The 14,181-nt window shown below is 50.4% G+C and overlaps 1 protein-coding gene across 6 annotated transcripts in view; it reads left to right on the top strand.

The window, feature by feature from the left end:
• NRP2 (neuropilin 2) overlaps window positions 1-14,181 on the top strand; it is a 90,055-nt gene that overhangs the window by 27,623 nt on the left and 48,251 nt on the right. For all 6 annotated transcript variants that reach the window (XM_074829340.1, XM_074829342.1, XM_074829341.1 and 3 more), the window contains exons 3-7: window positions 1,678-1,859; window positions 6,099-6,329; window positions 6,899-7,054; window positions 8,925-9,094; window positions 10,151-10,306. In XM_074829340.1, coding sequence (XP_074685441.1) covers window positions 1,678-1,859; window positions 6,099-6,329; window positions 6,899-7,054; window positions 8,925-9,094; window positions 10,151-10,306 — 895 coding nt within the window. The remainder of the gene's footprint in view (window positions 1-1,677; window positions 1,860-6,098; window positions 6,330-6,898; window positions 7,055-8,924; window positions 9,095-10,150; window positions 10,307-14,181) is intronic.

Below are 14,181 nucleotides of genomic sequence, written 5' to 3' on the forward strand. Positions count from 1 at the left end.
TAGTGGGGTCATACAGGGTGCTGCTGGACGGTGTCAGGGTAATAAGGGGTCACAAGGTGATAGGAAGCTACACAGAGCTGAAGAGAGAGCAGAGGGAACAGATCTTCATTGACATTGCTCAGTGTCCACTAAAGCTAAGCCAAATGTTATTCCTGTGTGAGTCCCTCTTCTCAAGACCGCTTGGATTTCACCTTGGCCAAGCCAATTGAGTCTGTAATGAAGTTAAAGACTGGGTGATTGCAGCTAGCTGAGTGCTTGGTCTGGTGTAGACAGGGCTTCATCTGCAGGCATTTTGCTTCTGGCTCTCAGCCTGATTTAGTCCCAGAAGGGAGTGAAACCAAAGCCATCCGGGCCATCTTTCTTTGTGAAGGAGCACATGGAGTCCCTTTAAGTTTGTTTTGAGATTGTTGCCTGCCGATGTGTGCTTTGCAGAACAGGAATGAGTCACATGAGGATCATTCTGTATCCAGCAAGCTACTTCTCCTTTCAACTCTCCATTCCCAAACAGGAGATCTTGTGACAAAGAAGAAAGGCAGATTCCTGGCAGCCTGGAAGTGCTTTTTCCCTCCCTGGCCCCGTGAGAAGAGCTGTAGCATGTTGTTCAAACAGGTTGATACAAAGTGAATAAACAGTCAAAGAGAGATGGGCAGTTTCTGTAAATAGCGAGCTGGCCAGAGAGGAGGAGAAGAGGGGCGGGAGAGCGTGGGTGTTAGAAAGCAGCCGAAGAACAAGATGTTCACATAAAAGCTGTTTGTTTCTTCACAGCAAGACAGAGCCTGATACTACCTTGCCATTAGTCATGGCCTAGAAAATACGAAGGAATCTGTGGGAGTTTCCCCTTCCAGCCAGAATTTGCAACAAGCTTTTGTCTCTGTACCAGGAGGCAATTCCTCCAACTCTACACATTCCTCCCCCAGACCATTCAGATGCCCAGGAGCCATGCCAGTGGGCAGGTGGGACATCTCCAGGTAGGGCTTAGCAAAGGCAGGTTGCAGTTACTGAGTGTACAAGGATCAGGCAATAGTGAATGTGGTTACCTAGCTCTTACACAGCACTTCTCATCCACAGGATATCTTTGTTAGCACTTAATAGATCTGCATTACTGGCCAAGTGCTAAGTAAGTGTACTGGCCATGCTTGTTAGAGGACCAATGTGGTGTCAGTGCACAAAATAGCTACCAGCTCACATGGATTGAACACTGACTATTTGTTTCATGCTTGGTGTGTGCTTGGCCAAATCTCTCCCAAACAGTGGAATAAACTGAGCTGTGCTAAGTAGCACAGTGGCACTTAAGGAGAGAGGTAAAGGAAGGAGAGCTGCCCCAGAAGAGTTGTATCTGAGCTTCTCCCATGCCAAAGAAGTCTTGTGGAAATGGGGGAAAATTGTGTCCTAAATATTGCATGTTGGCTGTGAAGTTGAAGTGGATGTGGGTGCAATAAATTAATGATGTGAGGAGCAATAGAGGAAAGGACTTAAATGTAGCCAGACAGACAAAAGGGAAAAAATGTATTGGGGGGTGTGTGTTGTGGTGTGGTGTGAGTGACAGAGTCCCAGGTACCTGTCTGGAAGATGTTCTGTGAAATATACAGATATAAAGAAGTGTTTAGTGTTTGTTCCTGGCATCCTGAAGCGTCTCCCTGACAGATGGTTTTACTGCCATTTCACCTGCCTCCACAGGTATGACTACATCGAGATCCGAGATGGGGACAGTGAAGTGGCAGACCTGCTGGGCAAGCACTGTGGGAACATAGCACCTCCTACCATCATCTCTTCTGGCCCCTCTCTCTACATCAGGTTCACCTCGGACTATGCACGGCAAGGTGCCGGCTTCTCCCTGCGCTATGAGATCTACAAGACAGGTGAGTGTCTTGAGTCAGTGCCTATCTCCCAGGCTGTTTGCCATAATGATATTCACAGGGAGGTGTCTTTGGCCACCTTTTCAATATGATTTTTAGCATGTTCTCCAGAGATAAAGGGCTCCTTTGTTTTTGTTCTTTTTTAATTTAAGCAAGTCTGTTTCATCCATTTCCAAGAAGATGTTAGTGGCACATGATAGTGCTTTTTTGGATCACAGTGTGGCATCAAAAGCAGGGTTCCTCCATAAATGTGCTCTTGTATTTGAGGACTAGAAACATGTATCTCTTCTCCCTGGCATGTGTGAAGCTTGTTAGGGCTAAGAGGGGATTGTCCCTCTGTTAGGAGCGCATGGAGCTCCCCCTCCTGTGGAGTTTCGATTCAGGGCTGATCAATGACGCTGTGTTTTCTCTCCCTGGAAGCGGGGTTTTGTAACTGGGGAGCTCTGGTTTTCAAGGGACTGCTGTCAGCAGTGCTGTCAAGGGTTGAGGCAACACCTTTCCAGGGAGGTATAAGAGGAACTGTTCATAATTCTGTTTAATACTGAACCATTGTTGAGGAAAGGAGAAGCTGCTCAGAGGCATTTTAATAGTGTATCTGTCTAAATATTTGCCAGAATTGTGTGTCTGGGAAGAAGGAGGCTTGAGAAAATAAAACCTGCTCAGTGTGTGCGGATGAGAGAGGTGTGCCTGCACGCTGAGGGAACAAGAGTGTGTTTTGCATGGGGACGTGGGCGCCTGCCCTGTGCCCACATTCCTTCGGTGGTGCGTTGGAAGAAAACACACATGCGGCTTTCACGTCATCGCATCCAGCATGAAAAAATTGCCCACGCCTGGTGAAGAACCAGAAAGGAGCACAACAGTGTCGCTCACCCAGCCTCTTCAAAGGGAAAGCAGGGAGCACAGGCACCAGTGCTGGGGGCCCTGGCCCAGCTGTGCAGCAGGCAGAGGTGCGCAGACAGCCTGCAACCCAGTCACAGGTAGATGTGAATGCGGAGACTCTGCTGCAAGAAGATGGGAATGGGACTCCCCAAATTCACTGTGAAATGGTGAGGGCGGGAGGTGTCTGGACATTCAGGTAGATGAGGAAAGTGCTGTGGCTGGTGGTTGCCTGGGCTATATAACTGGCCATTGATCTGTTGTGGTGCAGCCAGCTCACCACTGCTGTTTCTTAATGGTTAGGATGCAGATTAGTCCTGAAAGAGTTTAGTGGTTCATCTCGCTGTTGCAGTTTGCTGAGGCCAGTTGCCAGCTTGGAGAATGGCAAAGAATGCCTGTGTTCAGGTGGGAAGACTGCCGACCTACCCCAACCTCCCTTGCCTTTCACTCCCTGTACACTGAGCCCAGCGGACTGTGCTGGGTTGTGCCTGTCCTCACATGGGGTCCATGCCGTGAGTCAGGGCATGGGGCAATGTGGAGTGGTCCAGCTGGCTGAGGTGGCCAGGCCAGGCTTAGTGTGGCTGTGGGAAGGAATGGCAGGCCAGAACCCTCTCTGCCTGGGTGGGAGCCAGCAAGGTGCCAAATTCAATGGGAAAAGGAGATTTTTGTTACTGCTGGTAGGGAGGGAGAGGAAGTAAGGGCTGGTCTGGGAGAGAGCAGATGTTGAATGGAGGCTGGAGCTGAGTTTGTGTCTCTTGATGTAGGTCCCTACAGAGCTGCCCTCAGGTCTGAAGTGTTGGAGCTCCTTTCACCACCACCACTCCCTGCAGAGAAATACCCTCTCCAGAAATAGACATGCTTTCTTCCAGCCACAGCCCACAAAATCCAGCCTGGCAAGGCAGATTTTGGCACAGGAGCAGGGATGAGCCTGTGATCCAGGAGCACCGCCAGCCCACCTCGTCTGCCTGGCCCCTGTCCCCACTCCAGGGTTCCCAGGGAGAGCAGTGGGCAGTGCTGGGTTTCTGTCTGAGCTGTCAGAGTAGCCAGCAAGGGTGTCACCAGCTTTAAAGGTCATTGGATTGCAATTGTCCACATCAGTAAAGGCAACGTGGCTACAGCTTTTTTCTCTTTTAAAGGTGACCTAAAAAACTAACTCTTTTAAACTGAGCATTTATTTCCATACCTTGTGCTAAATTTCCCTTATCACAGTGTGAGAGAAGAGCAATATGCATACAAACAACTGCATACCAGTCTTTGAATCCCCTGATGGGTATCAGTCAGCGGTCCGTGGGCTGACAAAAGAGCCGCCTGCCCTAGCTGGTCCAGCCACCCTGCTGCTCACTTTGTGAGTCAGTTTGGCAGGGCTGGCCTGAGCTCTCCATTGCTGGGCATCAAAGTCTCCTCTCAGGCTGGTCCATGCTGCCGAAGCCAGCATGACTCCCGTTGATTATCTGCAGCTTCCTTATAAAAAGCTGATCATTGTGTTTGCTGCTATCAGCCAAACTGTAGGCAAAGATGCCAAATGCAATAAGAGCCTCACATGAGGAAACTTGCTGTCTAATGCAGTGACATAGTTATGTCTCTCCTGTCTCTAGAGGACAGTCCCTGACTCTGGGTTTAGTCTTTGATTTTCTCCCTAGCTCAGAGCTTATGTTATTTTTCCTATTTATCTATTTCACAATGTTTGGAACGAAGTACACCCTTATCCCTGTTCGTGGCATTATGCTGTGATTTGTGTTTGGCCTTATTTTTTGCCTCTGTGTTTTACCCCACAGGTTCACACCAGAAAAGCTGGCTGCTTCATTAGGTAGTCAATTAAGAGCCTCTCCTGAGTAGCTCTCCAGCTAGGCACTGCATAATGCAGTGCCGGATCCTGCTATTACTGCGGGCTGCTGGCCTGACTCCTGTAGGTTAATGCTGAATTGAATAACAAGTCTCCTATTAGTCCCAGGAAGGCTTGTGTGCTGCCTGGAAGAACCGGAGCAGAAGGATTTGTAGAGGAGAAGGAGGGTGTCCCAGTAAAACTGAAGCAGAAACCTTTGCAAATGCTAATGCCGGGTTGCAGTGATGGCAGCCTCTCCAACATCCCCTTTTGCCTCTGATAGCTCCAGGCTGCAGATTTCTGTTGCCTATTGTCCTGTCTCCACAGTGCAGCAGTTTCAAAGTCACCGTGGTATGAATTCCCCTTTCCCCAGCCACCCCGAGGCACCTTGGCTGTATGAGAGGGGGCACCGAGCTGGCCCGGCTGCAGCCGAGGCCAGTGCTGAGGTCAGCAATAAATAAGAGGCAACATTGTCTGCCCTCCTCACCACGCAAAGGTCTTCCTTAAGCATAGAAATAACTTGCATTTCTGGTGCGGATGGTTCAGTCTGTGAGAAAGAGGCCTCTGTTCCTCCTCTCAGCAGAGATCCCCCTGCCATGGCCCCTGTTACCCTGGCTCTTGCTGTAGCCATGTTGTGGGGACATATACTGGAGCTGGCCCTTGCGTGGGTCTCAGGAGGCCACAGGCTAACTGCGCACTTCCCGAGGGTTTCCAGCTAACAGTGGAGACATTGGTGCCCTCCCCGGGGCCCTTTCACTGTGTAAATATTTGTGCTTCCTGATTTTCTTGAGAGGAAACTGAGGCACAGATGTCTGTGCTGGAGGGGTGAAGGTTGCAGGAGACCAGCCCCTGGGGACAGCTTTTCCAAAGAGATGACATCCCCATTACTCCTCTCTGCCCTTTCCCAGGCAGCCCCCTCCCCAAACAGGGGCTTCTCCATCAGACGTGGAGCTGCTGCGACATGTGGCAGCCGCGGCAGTGAGGACTGCCTATGGCAGCCCCCTGTATGCTGGCTGACCCCTCCGCAGGCTTTGGGGCAATGGACATGGGCCTCCTGGCAAGTTGTTGTTTGGGGGCCAGCTTACAGTGGATAGGGCTGAAGCCTAGCCCAGCTCGGTATGGTCTCCCTTCCCCACCTGAGCCACCACCACCAGTGTGGGGGACATGGCAGGGTGCTGGCCTGCCAAATCACAGCCGTGACTTTGGGTGGCTTTGGATAGGATAACTCTCCTAGTCCTGTTTTTGGAGTAATTGGCAGGAGGATCACCGGTGGTGTACAGGATACGTTTGCAGAGCTGTCTGAGGAATTTAGAACCATGCTGTCCACTCCAGTGAACACACGGATCTTGTCTCGCCACCTGTGGAAAGCTGTGAAAATCACCCTGTGGGTCCTTGCAGGAATTCACACAGGTCATGGGCTACAGGACCTTTCCGGAAGTGCATACACAACCCCTCTAAGCTCAAAATGGGGCTTCCGCAGTGTCAAGATGTTGGCATTAAGCTGCACTGTTGCTAAGGCTCTGGGTTTTTTCCTGCCACTACAGGCTCTGAGGACTGCTCCAGAAACTTCACTGCCTCCAACGGCACTATTGAGTCTCCAGGTTTCCCTGACAAGTATCCACACAACCTGGACTGTGTCTTCACCATCATAGCCAAGCCAAAGACAGAAATCCTCCTCCACTTTCTGCTCTTCGATCTCGAGCATGACCCACTGCAGGCAGGGGAAGGAGACTGCAAGTACGACTGGCTGGATATCTGGGATGGTATCCCTCAGGGTAAGCCATGGAGTGCTGCACTGCTGTCCTCAGTCTCTCTTGGTGTCTCACAAAGCTTCAAAACTGTGCAGTCTGTGTCTGAATGCCAAAGATGTCTAACCTCAGACATGGCTGCAGCATGCAGCCTGCCATCGGGGTGCTCGGTGGCCAGCTGTGGGGACAGTACGCTTGCAGAAGGCTGCACGCATTAAGCCCCAAACTACTGCTTTCTTGTAACCACTGATCTGAAAAGCCCCATGGGACACTTCAAGATACCACCAGTCCTCCCTCAGGAAAGGGCAGCAGGTTCATGCAGTGCTGGGAGGACCTCCCTACCCTATACCAACACTGAGAAACAGAGCAGTTTGGAGCATTTCCTGGCAATTGCAGAGCAACGCCTGCTGCAGTGGATATTTCTGCATGGCGTACTGCATGGCACCAGGCCAGCGGATGTGAAAAATAGCCCATCCCCAAAGCCTTTCTTTTATGCCAATCAGTCTTGCTCTCCCTGCTGAGTGATGCCAATCTGCTGGTGACCCAGAAGGCCAGTGGAAAACCAAGCGTTATCTTTGCTGCTCTTTCTTTTGCAGTTGGCCCCTTGATAGGCAGGTACTGTGGCACTAAGATGCCGTCAGACATCCGCTCAACCACCGGCGTCCTCTCACTCACCTTCCACACGGACCTGGCAGTGGCTAAAGACGGTTTCTCTGCTCAGTACTACTTGATCCAGCAAGAAGTCCCAGAAAGTAAGTTGGTAATGTCTGCATATGATTTAGGCAGTCGTGTCACCTGTTTTGCCCAAGTCTTTCACTTGGCACATGCAAGAGTGAGGCAGGCAGGAGTGTGTCCAGGGGCTGGTCCCCTACCAGCAATGCAGACAGCAGTTACACTAGGTGTGTTCTCTGTTTCTGATAGAAGTGAGATTTCAGTAAGAATCACACTTTCTGACCTTTCTTTGACTTTTCACTTGCTTGTGAAGTCTTCTCAATACCTTTTGGGATAGAATCCTTCATGTATGTGCTCAGCCCAAAGGATTTAGCAGACTTCAGCCCAGCAGGTGCAGCAGATTCATTAAGGCACAGGGGAAAATACTCTCCCCCTCTCTCTCTCTGGTTTTCCAAAAATTCATAGCCCCAAACTACAAATTGGAATTTCTTGACTGTCTAATTAAAAAATGCCTAAAGCTCTAAGAATTTCCAAACAAAATTTGTTTTAGATCCCTTGTTAAGGGAGGTAAATTGATGTGGGGTGAGGAAGTAAGTTGTGTGTTTTGAGAATGAAGAGCATTTTGATTCTTTGTGATAACACTTGCAGGCAAGGAAAGATTCAAGATTATTTTCCCATGGTATTTTTACATCAGAGCTACAGTTCTTGACCTCTGTTCACAGTAAACCTGTGATACAACAGAAGAAGCCTTCAGGACACCCCTCAGTCCCAGAGAAAGAGAGGGGGCCCCTGACCTGACACTGAAAGCTCATGACAGAGAGCAGGGTAAAGTAGGGGTTGTGCAGCGCTAGGGCAGCTGGGTTATAGGATCTTGCTCTGTGACTGAGTTAGGGATGTTCTGCTGAGGCTGTGAGAGTTACAGACAAGCATGAGCTCTTCACCATTACCTATCTCCACACTCAGTTGATCTGTTCTTTAATCTTCTTTCTATTCTGTTCTTTAAAAGGATTAGGAAATAAAATGTTAATGACACACAAAGCTTAAGAAACCAAGCACAAGAGCTTTTTAAAGGGCCAGGCCTGAAACTTTAATAATACTGCTGAGATCTTAGCTTGGCCCATCATTTCTACCCAGGGTTGACTTGGCCACATTAAAAACAGGCAGTTTGGTGGAGACCCATTGGTTTACAGCAGCAGCACGCTTGGGCCCATGTGGTATTTCCTATCAATGTTTTATTTGCTATTGTGTTTACAGGACAGCTGCCGTAAAATATGAGAGATGTGCAGTAAGATTGAGCTAATTATGACTTTTAAAGCTTTAGAAGTGAGGAAGCCCAAATGAAAGCATACCAGAGAGTTTTTCATATTCTTGGCTGGTTAATTCCTATGGGCCTGATATCACATATAGCGCATGCACATATACACAGACACATCCGCACATGTATCCATACTCTCACATGCACACAAAACCTTTACACCTGCCTGTTCCAGGCCTTGACATTCCTGCGGGCGGCACAGCAGTAAGCACCCTCCTGTTGTGCCTGCCCATACTCCTTGCCTTGTCAATGCTTAGATTTCACCTCCTGCCTTCAAGAAGATGGGGAACTTTGTGGCAAGGGGACTTGGGACATCTTGGTGGAGATGGAGGGAGGGAGGGAAGGGACAGAATTATGTCAAAACTGCAAAGGTAAAGAAGATAGAGAAAGGGAGAAAGATCTAGACTGTATTAGTTTTCAGAGGGCCACACAAACATAAAGCTGCCTCATCTTTAATTTCTCAGTGCCATCTGTGAGCACACACAACCTGCAAGATGGTGCAGATCTGTTCATGTTTCCAGGCAGGCAGCTTTGCTTGGGGTTAGCTGTGGGGAGGATAGTTCAGGGCTGCCTTCCACTTGGGAGTGAAATACAGAGACTGTAGGCTGATCTCTGTGTGTGTATGTCTGCTTCAGACTTCCAGTGCAATGTGCCGCTGGGGATGGAGTCTGGCAGGATCTCCAACATGCAGATCAGTGCCTCCTCCACCTACTCAGATGGGCGATGGACCCCTCAACAGAGCCGGCTCAACAGTGATGACAACGGCTGGACCCCCAATGTGGACAGCAACAAAGAGTACCTCCAGGTATGCAAGCTTTCCAGCCCCCTCACTTCTTCCAAATGGAGCGTCATGCTGTTAAACTGATCCTTGACCATAAGGCTTGTTGAATTTTTTATTGCCTCTGTGGCTCATGGGGAGCAAGCAGTAGGGGAGCTGCAGTGCCTCCATGAAATGCAATGGGCTGGCTCTCCCATTAGCATGCCTGCACGAGGGCTGACTCAACTCGTTGTCCCTCTCCCACCCCGTCCTTCCTGCCCAAAACCTTGATGAACCTCCCAGCATATTGACAGAGGCTGAGGAGCCCTCTGCCACTTACAAAGGCCACTGACTCTGCCACTGGCCTGAGGACTGAAGTCTCCAGGGGTGCTTGGAAAAACAACTAGAATAATATTTATCTCATCAGTGATGCAGGGAGCATGAGGCTAATGTCAGGTAGGGAGATGACAGAGCAAAGGCTTTCCCTGGAAGCTGGTTATAAGCCACAGACTCTGCACGGGACTTCTGGCTGTGTCACATTGCCATGAGACCCTGCTTGCTAGAGAGCAATAGGAACAGGAGGTGGTGCATGTCATTGCCTCTAGCAGACATCTCATTCTTCATTCATGGCAGTGCTACCAAGCCAGCTCTGCTGACCTTTTTCAACCCACATTGTAAAAAAAAACCCAAAAAAACCCAAAAAACCAAACAACCAAGGGAAAACCAAGAACTGCAGTACTTGCTAATTGGACATCATGCTTTTATTTTACATGGAAGAAGTCAACCTCAGTCCTGTTTTAATGGACGTGAGCTTCTGTGCAGATCGTGTTGCTTGGTCTAAGGCAGAAAGAAGGCTTTGTGATGGTCCCATATGGACAGACATCAAGATCCTTAGTTACTCTTGTCCTGTGGTCCTATCTGCAAGCATCCTGCTGAAGTCAGCCTGGGTGGGTTGTACCTGTTGAAATGTGGGCCCCCAGATGTAGTGAGACAGACTGAATTTGCACCTTTTCATTTTTCAGAGACTGAGGGAGGAACTAACTAGCCAGCTTAGACTCTCAGGTGGTCACCTCTCTCTCTCCTGTCCCTTTTTCCCCTGGAAAGGTGGACCTCCACTTCCTGACTGTGCTCACAGCCATTGCCACACAGGGTGCCATCTCCAGAGAAACCCAGAATGGCTACTATGTCCGTACCTACAAGCTGGAGGTCAGCACCAATGGGGAGGACTGGATGATGTACCGACACGGGAAAAACCACAAGGTAAAAGCCTTTTTGTCTCTTTTGCATGTGGCTTGGTGAGTCTTGCAGCCAACAGAAGGGAAGAGAACAGAGAGATTTTACAGGCCTGGAGGGTTTAATCTGCGAGGGATCCTTTTTCTGATGAGGGCTAAAAGATTACTCTGAGCAGTAATAGTCCTTTCTCCTCTGCACAGCAATAAGGAAACACTGTTCCTTGGAAAACCTGGCTGCTGTTGCATCTTTCGTGGTGGTGAGAGTATGTTCTTTGACTGCAAATGAAGGAGAAAATGCTTTCACAGCCTGTCTTTTGCCCTACAAGATTCATTGAGCTTTTATGGCCGTAGCCCCGTCTGCATGCTGGGTTAACAATCACAAAACCGCATGAAACTGTAGTTCAGGAGTTACTGAGGCCTGGAAATGAAAGGGCACAAATCCTAAGAGGGGATCGCACCATTCCAGAGAACGAAATGAACAATAAATAATGAGGAGCAATTCAGGCTGCCAGAGCTGTGGGATCTGCACTAGCAGATGCGGTCGGCAAGGATGCCTTGAGCCCTGGGAGCTGCTGCATGTTCTTGCCATGTTTCTGGGAGGCACACAGAGATGGGAGTGAGCAGGAGGGAGGGTACATATGGGTGTTTAGCCCTTCTAAGCCTTGCGGGTGCTGTTGCGTGGCCAGGTGAGGCAAGCTTGAGGTGGTTCACATGAGAGCTTTGGCGTATGGGGAGAGGGGGGTTAAAGAAGCCATGGTGCTGGGCTGGTCCTGCTCTGTCACTTGCCTTGGTCGTGTGGTTGTCCCCAGGTTAAGGGCACCTTGGGAAAGCCCTTTCCTGCTCTTCTGTGGTGCCCACCAGCACTGCTGCTGCGGTTCAGGTCCTCCCCGTTGATCTGCCATAATGTCTGTGTGAACTCAGTGACTGGGGTCCCACACACCTCCCCCCACACTCATGTCCCAGCAATTTCTGCTTGCTCAGCACTTCTGTTAAATTAGCTGTCCCCTCCATTTGCTGGCACAGGCACTGCTGGCATGAAATGCAGTAGCGAGCCTTGTCCAGGATTCATTCAGACATTTCCTTCCCTTCCGGGCCATGTGATTTCCCCTTCCCCACAAGTGTGTCTCACAGTTCAAATTCACTCTGCTTCCCAGAATGAGTCCTCTCTGTGCAGAGGCCCCTAGCAGGGTCTCATACCTCCAATATTTGGAGTATTTAAGCTCCTTGCGTGCCAGTGGGGTGGTGTTAGTCCTATTTTAGAGGTAAGGAAATGGAGGCACAGGGCAGCCCAGCACCCCATAGGAGAGTCAGCTGCCGGGTTCCCCCAGACCTCAGGTGGGCTGGCTCTGGGGCTGCAGCTCATGGCAGTACTCGTGTATAACCCTAACACAGTGGCCGTGTGCTGGTGTGGAGGCTCTGTGCTTTCCCAAGACTTGCTGCAGCAGACCTTTCTGTGAACCAGGGCCATCTCTCCTCACCCTGGGCACCCCGTGGAAACGGATGAGTTTGAAGTCTCGCTGGGACTGTTTCTCCAAGCCGAGGCAGATGGGAGATTGGCAACACATCGGGCGGAGAGATGGGCTAAATACACAGTTCAGCATTTCAAATAGCCACTGGCAATAAGTTTACCTTTTAGAGTTTAACTGGGGTGGGAATCTGGCCTGGAGGGTGGTTTTAGTCGCCAGGGAGAGAAGATGTCCCATCCTTGCAGTCTCAGACGTTGGACACTGGATCCTCAGAGAGGGTGGAGCAGACAGCACAGCTGGTTTCAGTGCTGCTGGGCCCATTTACATTGCTCCAGCAAGACCCTGAAGCCTGGCTTTGAGTGTCAACCCAAAGCAGTCCCATAGCCATGTAAATTGCCACCATTTCAGGATTTGGCCCTTGAGTTCTATCAGCTTTTTTCTGCTCTGTTTTCTCTCTTCATGTAAAAGAGGAAAAATCAAACCTCTCCTTTTTTACTCCTTTATTCCAGTCTCACTTTGTTCCCATGTTCTGGCCTCAATTTAGCAGACGCCTCCCGAGGCTGGAGGATAAATAATTGCTTTTTGGTGGCTCACCTACCCCTTGCATCCGGGTGTCTGCTTTCCCTCCTCACCGAACAACTGGCTGCCAGCCACCGAGCCATAGCAGGGCCAGGGCAAAGCCCCTTGCTCATGGGCCTGGTGCTGGGGACTCTGGCCCCACATCCCCCACCCGCATTAATCCCTGCCGTTCCTGCATTAGGCAAGCTCCCAGATGTCTGTATTCAAGGTGCAGATTCCTCCCTTCGTCAGTGCAGCGCTCTGCACGGTTCAGGCTGCAACAGTGGAGCGAACCATGCCAAATAGATTTGTCAAGTCTGCCGCAGCTTGATTTGGTGCCATGAGGAGCGGGGAGGGAGGGGAGGGGGTGGACAGACAGGGACTCTCTATTCCTCTATATACATGCAGATATATACATATATATATACACATCTAAATATATATATACACATCCATATATATATGCACATGCACACATAGGCATATGGGGTGTATCAGACACTGGTCTGGATTTGTGCCGGCTGTGTGGGCCAAAAGCAAAGCACTGCCATGTTACAGGCAGGTCAGCTAACGTCTACGTCTTCATCAGGGAACTAAAGCAAGAGGAAACCAGTGAGTGCAAGAGGGGTGGGGAGGGGATGATGCTCTCTGCAGAGGATGGGGAGGGAGCTCTGACCTCCTTTCTTTCGCCCTCCCGCTTCCCCTCCCTCTGGTGTTTCGGAGGAGAGTGGGGCCAGGGTGTTTCCCCATGAAATGTGATGGTTCACCTTTGAGTCCCCAGCTGCTGGCACTCACGGCGAGGGAAATGGGAAAGGCAGGATGAAGCAAAGGAAAACAAGATTAATACGTGCTTGCAGCAGACAGGGCTGGCTGGGCTGTTTCCGTGCTGAGCACTGCTGCATTTCTGGGATGGGGAGGCAGTGGGAAGGCAGTGGCAGGTCTGCAGCCAGCAGGAGAGAAGCCTCACACTCAGACTTTCCCCTTCCCACCCCATCACTGCCAGTCTTTCCCCCTGCCTGGAAGCCCGCTCCTCACAGAGCCCTGCCCAGCACAGCCCAGACATCCCCCTGTCCAGGGAGTGATGTTCTGTCCTGCCCCAGGAGATGGGACCAGGGGGAGAGGCTAGCCCAGCGACCTGGCTGAAGGTGCAGAGCTGTCTTCCCGTGTGTCCCCCAAGAGAGGAGATGGGGAGGAGAGCAGCCACCACCATGTGTTGCCCCACACTCCCCCCTTACTACCCACCAGCACATCCTTATAGTACAGGGCTAAACAACCCCTGCCCCAGAAAGTCTGCTCTGGCTCTTGCCCTCCCCGTTGCATCCCCCTCTGTGTCATCCAGGGTCAATGGCCCCAGAGGTTATCTTCCAGGCACCAACCCTGGTGTGCGCGCAGAGATCTTATCTAGCAGTTTGCAAATGTCATTAGAAAACAACAACTCATTCTTGAACCCAAGGAAGGAAAAGAGCACCTGGCAGGATTTGACCTCTTGTTTCTGGCCGTTTTCTTCGGGCAGAGTCAACTATGAAGATTTTATCAGAAAACAAAGTGCTCATCCATTCTGATCCACTTCCTTCTTTGCACAGTCTTGTGTTCCAGCTCCCATGTGGTCTGAGCTGTCTCCATCTTAGTAACTGCAGAGATCCACTCATGGACATCATCTAGTGTGGCAAGGGCCTGGAGGACGGGCTGGGTTTCAGGATTTGGAGTGGGTTGGGACTGTGATGGGTGCTCTCGCTGCCTCCGTTGCTCTATGTGTAAAATGGGAGGATGCAACTGAAACATTTGCTTTGAGAATCTGTAGAAGTCAATGGATGAGAAATGGCAGCAAGATCCAGCTGATGTGCATTTTCCATTTCCTACTCATTTTGATGGCTTTGTG

The sequence above is a fragment of the Strix aluco genome, chromosome 6, assembly GCF_031877795.1.
Source record: "Strix aluco isolate bStrAlu1 chromosome 6, bStrAlu1.hap1, whole genome shotgun sequence".
In the NCBI taxonomy this organism is placed as follows: Eukaryota; Metazoa; Chordata; class Aves; order Strigiformes; family Strigidae; genus Strix; species Strix aluco.